Source organism: Silurus aristotelis (genome assembly GCF_946808225.1).
Source record: "Silurus aristotelis genome assembly, chromosome: 9".
Taxonomy (NCBI): Eukaryota; Metazoa; Chordata; class Actinopteri; order Siluriformes; family Siluridae; genus Silurus; species Silurus aristotelis.
In genome coordinates, this window is record NC_139582.1 from 1,758,773 (window position 1) to 1,770,887 (window position 12,115).

The window sequence follows — 12,115 nt, forward strand, 5'->3', positions numbered from 1 at the left end:
ATAGATAGATAGATAGATAGATAGATAGATAGATAGATAGATAGATAGATAGATAGATAGATAGATAGATAGATAGATAGATTAATTGTTGTTGCACAGAATAGATACACAGCAGGCAATTCAGCATCTATAAGTGCAAATATTCATATTGCACAAACTGACCAGTGAATAATAATAATATGTAAATATATACACAAACAAATTAATCTAAAGGCTCCACGCAATGCAAATGTGTAGAACCTGTTGCACAGGTATGCTCAGAATATTTATCTATATATCTCTATGTATGTGATGTGTAAAACAAAATATTTGTAGAGAAATATGGGATTATATAAATGTGTAATATGAGATTTGTACATTGAATACACAACTGTACAAAGTTATCAGAACCACTTTGTGCAGTTGGGAATGGTTCCACACGAATATGCTAAAGATCCATGAAGTTACTGAGCAACTCGAGAACTTTGAGGATGATTTGGACTGTAATGAATATCAACAGTCTGCTACAATGTGCTCAGGACTGCAGTCTGCACGAACAGTTCTGCATTTAACTGTAATCACTGAGCAGAACCTCAACAATACTGGAACTGTAATAAATGGACATTTGATGTTGAGGATGAGGAAAGGGTTTGTTTTTCAGTCTGGTTCCTCTCAAGGTTTCTTCACAGAGTTTTTTCTTCTCGACAGTCACCACCGGCTTTTTCATTAGGGGTAAAATTGTAAGGAATAAACTTAAAGTCTAAACTTAAACATTACAACTTTATAACAACTTTATTTCTGTAAAGCTGAAAAATGTCCATTGTAAAAGAAATAAAAATAAAATTGAATTATATTAGAGACAGTGTTTACACAGGTGATTAGATTTCTGTTCAATCCTGTTATAATATAAATATTAATTATAATTTAAAAGATTTATGAAACCTTCTATATTTTATTTATTTATTTATTTTACGTCCTTGCACAGGTGAGCGAGGTGGCTGTGACGTCACCTGTGACGTGACGTTGGCCCGACATTCACCTGAAACCTGTAACTTTTTTTTTTTTTTTTAATAGAAATATATAGATATTACATTTCATTCTTATAATGTGTGCATGGTTTTGGAACGTTGCCATGGCGACGGAGGATATGACTCACTGATTCGTTTCGGCTCGATTTGACTCATTCTAACCAATCGTTTTGAGAGAGTCGGTTTGCTTTGCACATTAAATCCGCACAGAAGTCAGGGTTATAATCCAGACAAGATCCAAGTCCAAATTATTTCTTTTAAAAAAACTGCACTTATTAATTACACTGTAAACATACATGTAAATGGATCGTTAACTAAACATTTAAAATTTGAATAAACAAATCTAAAATGGTCTACTTTTACATTTTTATTCATTCTAATTATTATACAGTTTTGAAAATTGAGCAGGACAGACAATAATTTTGAGGAGAAAATATAAATCATTAGCATTTAAAATCAATTTTTCAGAGGAGTCGATTCCAAAGTATCGATTCAGTTAAAAGAGTCGTTTGAAGACGAGGCTTCGGAACACGACTCCCTCGCGAGGCTCCACGTTGAGCGGACCGCAGCGCGCGCGCTGGAACTAAGATTAAAGTTAAACTAGTTACAGATGAAACGCGCCGAACAGCTTTGCGTTTTTCCCGCCAGGTTTCCTCTGTGATCGCGTGTTTCCTCCCTCCTGCTGTGTGAGTGTTCAGAGCTCTGCCCCGGTGGTGTTACACTGGGAAGAGAAAGATTGTATCGAGTGCTGGAGAAGTTTCAGGTTTTCTCCTACACAGAGCTGGAAGGAGAAAAAAAACCGACTTGCAACTTGGACAAAACCTGAAAAAGTCGGATTCGGGATTATTCTTAAAGGTGTGAATATCTGAAGGCTCCTTCCACACCTTCTGGACATCTGACAGGTGGTGGTCTTCAATCAGCTGCTGGAGAGGAGAACCAGGGAAGAGCATGCAGAGCATGTGGAGCAGGAAAGCTCTGGATTATGGTGACTGGGAGACACTATGAGAGAGTGTGTGTGGTGTGTGGAGTGTGTGTGTGTCCTGGTTGGAGGTAGTGTTTGCCTCTGATGGAGCTGCAGGCGATCTGTGGCCTGTTCTACTGCGTCCTGCTGCCCACTGCACTGCTGGCAGGTAAAAGCCTGATCTTCTCCATCAGCTTTATGTGCTCTATTGATGATGATGATGATGATGTGTTCAGGAATAATGTAGAGATCTCCAGACTTTATTGATATCAGCCTCATGAACACTAGCACTCCTAGACCTAATGTGTAGGTATCTACAGAGTTCCTCAGAAGAGGTTTTTGAAATGCACCTGAACAGGTGACCAGGATGCAGAGTCTCCTGAGGGAATATGGATCAATACAAGTCCTCTTTTATAGACTTCTTTTTACTCTCTAGAGAGAAATAAGAGCATTAGTTGGAAAAACAAACCCTCCAGAAAGGAGAAGAACCAAGTTACAACATTCAGAAACGTAAACGTGCTCCAGGAATTTCTCAGTAACGAGTTTGTGATAAACGTCCAGGCTCATAAACTAAACCACAGGAAGACACACCTTTAGAAGTCCAACCTCACGTAGGCTTTTTTATATATGGACTATACACACCAAAAGTTTGTGGACACCTGACCATAATGTTGGTATGTGTTTCTTTATCTAGTCCACGTTTGCTGTTATAATAAGCTTCACTTTTCTGGGAAGATGTTCCGCTAGATTTTGTGGAGAATTTGATGTAGGTGAGAAGGTCTGGGGTGCAGTCAGAGTTCACATTTGTTGTGTCCGATAGAATTTAGAGCTTTAAATCTTCCAGGAGATCTTCCACTCAAACCCTGTAAAGCAGGTCTTCATAAAGCTGGCTTTGTGCACAGGGGCATCGTCATGCTGGAACGGGTTTAAGTCTTCTGGTTGACCAAGGGAAAGGAGAATTTTATTTTACAGGATCTAAAGACGTTCTACACAATCGTGTGCCTCCAAGTTTGTGGGAAGAGTTTGGAGAAGAACCAAATTTAGCTTTATATAAAGATCATACGTGCCTGAAAGGACGTCATGGTCATTTATTTTAGCTCATATTCCCCCCCCCCCCCCGGGTGCCAATATTAATGAATAGCTATATATATATATATATATATACACATACATGGTGGTAAACATTAACAGTTTGCCCTTGATTGACCTTGATGAATGATCTAATAGGTCGGCTCACGTGACTGACGCTCACGGCTGTGATGGATGAGGTGAGAAACCGGTTTGATTATAATAGTTGTAAAATAAAATACACCTTTTTATTTTTTGATGATTTACCGCCTGGAGACACGTGTTCCTGAGTGCACCGTTATCTCATCACACACGTGAACGTTCTCACGGAGAACATCCAGATCACCCTCGTTACCTTCAGTCCTCTATCCTGGAGATATTCTACTGTAGATATTCTTCTCCTCAACGCTGATCTGTAGAAGTGGTTTTACACACATACACATACACACACACACACACACACACACATACACACACACACACACACACACACACGCACGCACGCACACGCACACACACTTTGTTTTGATTTAGTTGTTTTTGTATTTTAGTTCTTTCTTTCTTTTGTCTGTCTGTCTGTCTTTCTTTCTTTCTTTCTTTCTTTCTTTCTTTCTTTCTTTCTTTCTTTCTTTCTTTCTTTCTTTCTTGTCTGTGTGTCAGTCTGTCTTCTTTCTTTCTGTCTGTTTTTCTTTCTTTCTTTCTGTCTGTCTTTCTTTCTTTCTTTTCTGTCTTTCTTTCTTTCTTTCTTTCTTTCTTTCTTTCTTTCTTTCTCAACATTTTGTTTGTTTATTCCACTGGCTTTAATATTTTATTGATTTATTGATTGTGTGATTTGATTATTAGCTGCAGGTCTGATATTTATTGTAATTCAGTGATTTATTATTGTAGATATTTTTGTTGATTATCAGCCTCTCAGAAAAGGTTTAAATTTGAATTATGTGCTGCAATTGTTGGATCTGATCTCAATCCGTTTTCTTCTCCATTTTCTTGTCTGTCTCATGCGAGCATTTACATTTGCCATTTTTCTGGATTTCCTGTAAATGAGTTCCGCCCCGGAGTACAGTTCAGTCCAGCGCTCACATTTTCCACCTTCTGCTCCAATGTGCTCTTTTTCAACAAGCATTTATGGGTGAAAAAAACCCACCATAACTTTAAATAGCAAGCAGGAGTTATTTATTTATTTATTTATTTATTATACAAAACACACCCTGTTTTCTCACCATCCTGATCAGAGAACGTGGTCAGAAGCTGAGGAGGTCTGGGGTGCAGTCAATGTTCCCATCCGTTCATCTCAAAAGTTTTCAATAGGGTTGGAGCTCTATAGCAGGAGATCTTCCACTCCAACCCATATTAAGCAGGTCTTCATGGAGCTGGCTTTGTGCACGGGGGCATCGTCAGGTTTGGATCTTCTAGTTCATTCCATCTTGTCCTATTGTGTGCTTTCAACTTTGTGGGAACAGTCTAGAGAAGAGCCACGTATGGCTGGGAAAAGTCGGGTGTCCCAATACTTTAGGTCTACAAGGTGTTTGTTTTGGGGGTAGTTTAATTTCAGGGAGATGTTTAGATCTTCACTCCTGCATGCTGAAGCTCTGCCTTGTGTCTTCTGAGACCTGGTTTCAGTTGAGCAGATGTTTGCACCGTCACCGTCTCGACCCTGAAGAAGCTTTAACACAAAAAGCCGAGAGGGTTTTTATCCTTCACTGTTTCTGCTCCTTCATCCAAACCGCCGTCTGGTTCTGAAGCGTCTGCTGCAATACTGCTCACCCTGGTTTTCTGGGCTGCTGTTGCCACAGGAAGTGGGTAAAGCGTGCGCGTGCGTGTGTGTGTGCGTGTGTGTGTGTGTGTGTGCGGCTTCATGTTGTCACAAGGGCATTGTGTGACTTTACAGGAAACCAAGAGGTTTCTGGGACACGCGCAGAGAAGCGCTCTAATTTCGTAAACACACACACACACACGCACACACCACACACACACACACACACAGTCTCTGCCTCTGTAGCAGTGCGGTTCCTCACACTTCCAGCTTGTTAAAATGTATTTATTTATTTTTTAAATCGGAGCAAATCAGTTGCAGTCGTGATGGATACCGAGATGAGCTCAGGAGCATTTGTGAGATCACCTCTGGGCTCAGGAGCACTCTAATAAGCCAGAGAGCACTTGTGTGGGCTCGTAAGAGCCCCTGAGAGCTCGAGAGCACTCGTACACTGTACAGTAGTGTGGTTAGTAGTGTGAGGTGTCAGTAGTGTGTTTACTTGTGAGGTCAGTAGTGTGTGGTTTAGTAGTGTGTGTGTGGTCAGTAGTAGGTAGTAGTAGTAGTACACACAGCCTGAAGCATCTCTGGTATTTGAGTACAAATAGGAGGATTAATAAAGTAAAGAATCGACACCTCCGCAGTGTAAACTCTTTTCTCCTGAGGCCTTCAGACCGACCTCTCCAACAACCCTGTATATAACAGCATTCCTCTCTCTCTCTCTCTCTCTCTCTCTCTCTCTCTCTCTCTCTCTCTTTCTCTTTGTGTGTGTTTTCAGCATTCTTTCTTTCACTGTTTTTGCTTTCCTTCTTGAGTTTTTCCTTTTTGAATCTCTCTTTCCTTTTTTCTTTCTTTCCTGGTTTTTTCCAGAGGAAGCTGAACCTGTAAAGAGATGCGAGTAAAAAGATGACATGGACTTGAAGGCTTAAATTTTTTTGCTTGGAATACACACACACACACACACACACACACACACACACACAGATATGAACCTGACACAGCGTGGTGGTGGTGGTGTGTTTACAGATCTACGGCTGCAGCAGTAAACAGCAGGCTTTTACCCACATTACTGCCTCTGCCCCATAACACCACCACACCCGGGTTCTCTGGAACAACAGATTGTAGGTCAAGTGAACATGTTGGGAGAAAAGTGCCAGGACAAAAGAGCAGAAAGAGGAAGTGTTATTTAATGACTGCACAAAAAAAGTATTACGTGATTAGAAGAGAAAACGTGGATAGAACCTGAAAAACATTGAGTGTGAATTTGTTCGATTTTTTTTTACTCATTTCTGATGAAAGGAGGTGTAACATTAATGGAGAGATGAGAGATAAGACAAAGGACAGAGAGAGAGACAGGCAGGTACACAGGAAGATGGAGAGACAGATGGACCGGCAAATGGACAGAGACAGATAGGAATTCCAATGGACAGAGAAACAAAGATGGACAGAGAGACAGAAAGATGGACAGAGATGGATAGGAAGTCTGATAGCCAGAGAAATGGACAAAGAGACAAACAGATGAAGAGATAAATAGGAATTCAGATGGACAGAGAGACAGATAGGCAGAACGAAAGAGATGGACAGGCAGGTAGACAGATTGAGAGACAGACCTCCAGGCAGAGGGTGAGAAGGACAGGGAGACCGACAGAAAGACAGGCCGGAAAGCAAACAGAGAAGTGCACAGACAGAGAGACAGTTTTGCTAGTACACAGACAGAGAGACCGTCTGGCAGACAGACAGACCGACGAACAGGCAGACATGGAGACAGACAGGCAAAAAGGGAGACAGACACATTTTTTCCTGTAATAAATATCTTAACATTTGTCCGTTTTTGTTTTTCATGATACAGAAAAAAAAAATTTCTTATTTTTATCAGAACACGTTTAAAATGCAAATATCGCCTCCGAGTTTCATTCTTTTTTACTCAGTCCCAAGGGTGTGCAAACATTTGCTCTCAGCTCTATCTGATATTCAGACTGTATTAGTGTTTCACTCTGGTACATTTAACTTCTGCCTAGTTGGTGCACATCTGTGGAGAATCACATCTGCCAGAACCAACATCCCAACAGCAGTGTCATGGGATCTGTTTGTCTGCATGCGACCAAAGCAGTGGGCTGAAACCAGGAACAGAACACAGAACGGGATAAATTAATCTGAGAAGCTGGAACTGGTTGAGAGAGAGAGAGAGAGAGAGAGAGAGAGAGAGAGAGAGAGAGAGAGAGAGTGTGTGAAAGTGAGAGAGAGAGAGAGAGAGAGAGAGAGAGAGAGAGAGAGTGTGTGTGTGAGTGTGAGAGAGAGAGAGAAATTTACATTGAAGGCATTTAGAAGACGCCGTTATCCACAGAGACGTGCAAAAGTGCTTTGAAGTGTTAATCAGAGTTTTCACTCTGTTAATTACAGCACTTTTTTACACAAATACACAAAACACGGGGAAAAGAAGTGCAGGGTAAAGAGGAAGGTCTTCATCTAGAAGAAGTTCATTCCACCACCTCAGTATTGATATATACCTGCTGCTTAAAATCCCCATATTCACCATATAAGTCCACCACATGCAAAACACCTTCATGGAGCTCATTAAGGTTCTCCTTATCTACGTTCGGGTTTGCGTTCCTGTGCCTCTGTTCTCTGTGCTATGAAACATCGTTTATTGTAAATTCCGATTCCTCGTTTTAAGAGATGATTCCTTTAGAGGTCCTTCATGTTGAAACGCACCTAAAGCTTTCAGATTGACGTTAAAAGCGGCTTCCCAGCACACGGGCGAGTCACGTTTGCTTTAAAACGTCACACGTCTCCAACACAAGGAATAAGGAGTCCTGCAGGCCCCAAGTCGTTTCTCCTGAATCACCAGCAAAATACCAGGGCAGGTTGAATCTCGCACGGATTCTTTCGAAAGGCGCACGCAAGAGAAATACGCAAGAAGTTCACGTCTGAGGAAGAAACCCGCTCGGTCGAGTCCCGACACGGTTCTGCGTTTGATCTTTACCTCGATTAACCTCGAACTGTGCTGTGAAGTTACAGGCTCGGGGATATAAAGGGAGCTGCTGAACGGCTGACCTCGGACAAACTCGGGCGTGTTTTTATACGTGCTTCTATATACGGACTGCAGAAGACTGTGTGGAAGCGAGTAGGAATTACAGTCGATGAGTTCGTGCACCGTCGCGTTCATACAGCAGAAATACACTTCATGAATGTTAATAAACACAAAATACTGCATTAAAGCCTGAAACGTCCTCTTATTAATGAAGGAATGAAGGAATTGCATCGCTGTTATTTGTTAATTAGGTGCGAACTACATCAGATGGATTAATCGCTTCACGTATTTAAACATAGCGCTGACCTTCAGGTTCTCGGTTCGTTTCTTCAACGTGAAAACACGTCTTTGTTGTTTTTGTATCGCAAGTGAAACAAACAAACGCAAGAAAATGAGTTTATTGAATGTGTTCAGTGAGTTTGTGTTCAGTGAGTTTGTTGACAAGACTCCGCAGACTCCTCAGTCCTGATCACTTGAGATGTTTCTGAAAACTTCTACATTCCTGAAACTCACCGTCATCCAGAGAAACTGGTTCAAACCCTTCCTACCCTTCCCTTTTTAGTGTCAGGAATTCCGCACTAACACATTCCAATGAGCAGAAATTTCATGAAAGATGAGGTACGATACACTCGGACACGTTTGTGGGCACCTGAGCGTTAGATCGGTATGTGCTTCTTTTTTTCCACACATTTAGTCTCCATTTGCTCTTAAAATAAACTCCACTCTTCTAGGAAGATGTTCCACTAGATTTTTTTGGAGATTTGTGCTCAGAAACCTGAGGTAATGATGAAGGTGAGGAGGCCTGGGGTGCAGCCAGCGTTCACATTTCTTTGCTCAAAAGGGTCAGAGCTAAGGAGCAGGAGATCTTCCAAGCAGGTCTTCATGGAGCTGGCTTTGTGCACACGGGCGTTTTCATGCTGGAACAGGTTTGGGTCTCGTATTTCAAGTGAAGGGCAAATTTCATGTATCAGAAACGTCCGATACAATCATGAGCCTTGAGTAACAGTTTGGGGAAGAAACACGTCTTGGTGGAAAAGTCCAAATACTTTTGGCCATATAGTGAATTTATAGCAGCAACATTTCATTAATTGATCAATAGAATGGCTTTCATGCATGTGTGTGAATGTGTGTGTGTGTGTGTGTGTGTGTGTGTGTGGGGGGGGGGGGGGGGGGGGTCGGTAGGTTGGTAGATGAAACGTTTCTGAGGAAAAAGGGTTTGTCTCTAGTAGGAAGCGAGTGTTTAGAAGGCGGTACTGTTTGGACACAGGGTTGCTTGTGTGTGTGTGTGTGTGTGTGTGTGTGTGTGAGAGACATATGACCCAGGTTGCAAGCTGCTCTGAAATGCCTTCTGTCTGTGTTAATATTCTGAGCTGAACTAAAAACATGTGCTGATAAAACACAGTGTTCAATTCAATCTCATTTCTTAATCACGTTCTCATTGGACACAAAGCAGCTTTATAGAGTTTATAATCCATAAATTTGTCTCTGATGAGTGACCCAGAGTTGATGGTGGTGAGGGAAAACCTCCCTGAGATTTCACGAGGAAGAAACTTTCAGAACCTCCTCCTTATGTGGACGCCGAATATTCATCAGATTTTCAGATCAGCTGCAGACTGGAGTTCAGACCTGTTTGTATTAATGGAAGTCTGAATCTGTTGTCATGGTGATGGTCAAGTGTTTACTGTCCACACTCGTCCCACGTATCTTCAAGCTGTCCATGTGGTCCATCCTGAGGAGCAAACAGGTGTGGTCGTCCAAGTAATGAGAAGTTAATCAGAGCACCAGGTACAGAGACACGTGTGTGTGTGTTTTAGAACCTTTGTACCATGGCTGGGGGACGAACCGAAAGCTACGGCTCTCACTGGGATACTCGAGCCATTTCTATTTTTCCATCAAAACAGGAAGTAGGCCGTTTGGAGAGTCCAGCGCCTCCACCTACCAAAGAAAGCCGGCTTTGTTTAAGCACTTTATTGTTGGAACAATGTTTTCAGAGCGGAGGAAAGCTACCTGATTTTTCCGTTAGTTACTGATCCAGTGGCCCGAGTACACACATTGTTGCCGTTTCCTCTTGCCGTGTGGTGAACTTCCACCGCCTCTTCCACTCACTCTCAACCAGAACATTAAAACCATCTGCCTAACATTGTGAAGTTCCCACTCGGTCCTACAGAACTCCTCTGATACACCCAATATTGAACAGGACCTCAGGAGGAGTGTGTGGTACCTGTCACCAAGACGTTCGCAGTAGATCAGTGTCCTACAGACTCTTGATCTAATTTGGGGGCACCTGGAACTCTGAGGTTCTTCAAACCGTTCCTAGTGTGGCGGGGGGGCATTTTCCTGCTGAAATAAAGGAACACTGTTGCCATGAAGAGGAGAGCTTCATTAAGAGCTCTGCAACAGTCTTTAGGTGGAAGGTGGCATCAAAGTAACATCTAAATAAATACCAAGACACCATGTTTCCCAGCAGAGCATCACTCAGAGCGTTACACTGCCTCCACCAGTTTCTGTCCATACAGTCCACCTACTTCTATTGCTCCATTGTCCATGCTTATGTGTCCATTGTATAAGCTTTGGGTGGTGTCCAGGGGTCAGCATGGGCTCATTCTTCTGCATCTTCCCAGCTCCATATTCAGCTAGTTGCTTCTATCAGAGCCAGGATCAACTTGTTCTCCAGGAGCTTTTCTGTTGGATCTGAGCAGATGTTCCAGCCTTTGCTTCCTACGTTCTTCTCTCCCTGCTGTAGAAAGTGATGGTGGTGGTGGTATTGTTGCTGTAGAACTCCAGAGGGTTGATCCTGTGGTTTGAAGGTAACTAGAGTTGATCACAGGTAGTTCAGTAATCATCAAACCTGCTCCAGGTGAGAACATCTGAATCACAGCACAGGATACACAATTCCAGTCCTGAGAGTTTTTTTGTTGCTTTGTAGCGTCTCCCAGTTCACCGTCTTTGTTAATCTGCGACATTTATCCAGGAATTAAAAAGGGATTAAATCTTGATCTGTATCTGGACCTTCATGCTTCTCAGATCCCAGACTCCCAGCAGCTCTTAAATCAGATACTGTGTAATGCGTATGCCAACATTCTGTCTCCGTCTCCTCCCAGACCACTTCAAGAGAAGACTCTCGAGTATAAATGGTTTTCTCAGGCTGGCTGGAAGAGGAAGAAGGAGCTTAATCTGTCAGAGGGACAACAGCCGGCAATTTTGACTCACTGCTTGGACCCGAACGTCCTTCAACAACATAAATGTCACGGGATCGGCGCTCGGTCTACGTCATCTTCTGCTTTCTAGATCTCCAGTGCGACAAACTTTGAGAAACACGATTGTGTTGAACGTCTTTCTAAACAATCGAATGACCCAAACGTGTTCCAGCATGATGATGCCCCAGTGCCCCTGCTCCATGAAGATGTTTTCCATGGGTTGAAGTGAAAGATCTCTTGCTATAGAGCTTAAACTCTATTAAACAATGAATGTGAACTCTGACTGCACCCCAGACCTTCTCACGTTCTCACCTACATCAGTACCCGACTTTACAGACACTCTTGTGTGTGAATGAGCACAAATCTCCACATTTTGAGTCTTCCCAGAAGAGTGGAGCAGCACAATGGAGACTAAATGTGAAATGGGATGTTCACTATTGACCTCAAACTGACTTCTAATTCAGGAGATCACCAAAGTTCTCAAATCAAAAGCATCATCACCTGAAAGACACAGAGTCCATGAAGAACATGATGTGATTCTGGGAATTTCAGTTCCACTCCCCTTTCGAGCGTTCTCCGAGTTCACTGTCCGAGACGATGTCTCTACAGGGTTTATTAGGCTGAGGGCAAGTAGGCGAAATGTCAGACGTGCAGACGCTGGGCGCGTAAGCCACAAGATGTCTCTCAACGGCATCGCCGGATCTTTCTGTGATGTTTATCCTGGATTCGTTTGAGTAATCAGACATGGAAAAACCTTCTCCCGAGTGGATTCGCATAATAGTAGCACGGACATAAACATCTGGACAGGTGTTTTCTAACGTCGCAGCCTTTTCCTTGTGTTCTTCTCAGATAAATATCCAGCAGTCATCTCCAGCCGGCGTTATCGCTGCTCAAATATTAGCCTGGCTTTATCTGCGGCGCCAAGATGTTTTCTTTCCCATCTTTGTCGCAGGTGTGAAAATTAACACCTGAGCAAAACCCAAATCCTCCTGTAGTCATTTGTAGTCTGTGATCACGTCCCCTTAATCAGGATGCGGGAAAAAACCTGACATGTATTTATGCTAATTTCTATTTGTAATGAATAAATAAATAAACAATTCA

General features: G+C 42.5%; 1 protein-coding gene across 3 annotated transcripts in view; it reads left to right on the forward strand.

Moving 5' to 3' along the window:
• Window positions 1-1,500: 1,500 nt before the first annotated feature.
• Window positions 1,501-12,115, forward strand: part of piezo1 (piezo type mechanosensitive ion channel component 1 (Er blood group)) — a 68,875-nt gene continuing 58,260 nt past the window's right edge. Inside the window, exon 1 of one of the 3 annotated variants that reach the window (XM_083550171.1) lies at window positions 1,501-2,137. In XM_083550171.1, coding sequence (XP_083406297.1) covers window positions 2,074-2,137 — 64 coding nt within the window. In that variant the 5' untranslated portion in view covers window positions 1,501-2,073. Of the gene's footprint in view, window positions 2,138-8,416; window positions 8,436-12,115 lie in introns of those variants that run through there. The other 2 variants (XM_083550170.1, XM_083550172.1) reach the window with 2 other exon arrangements.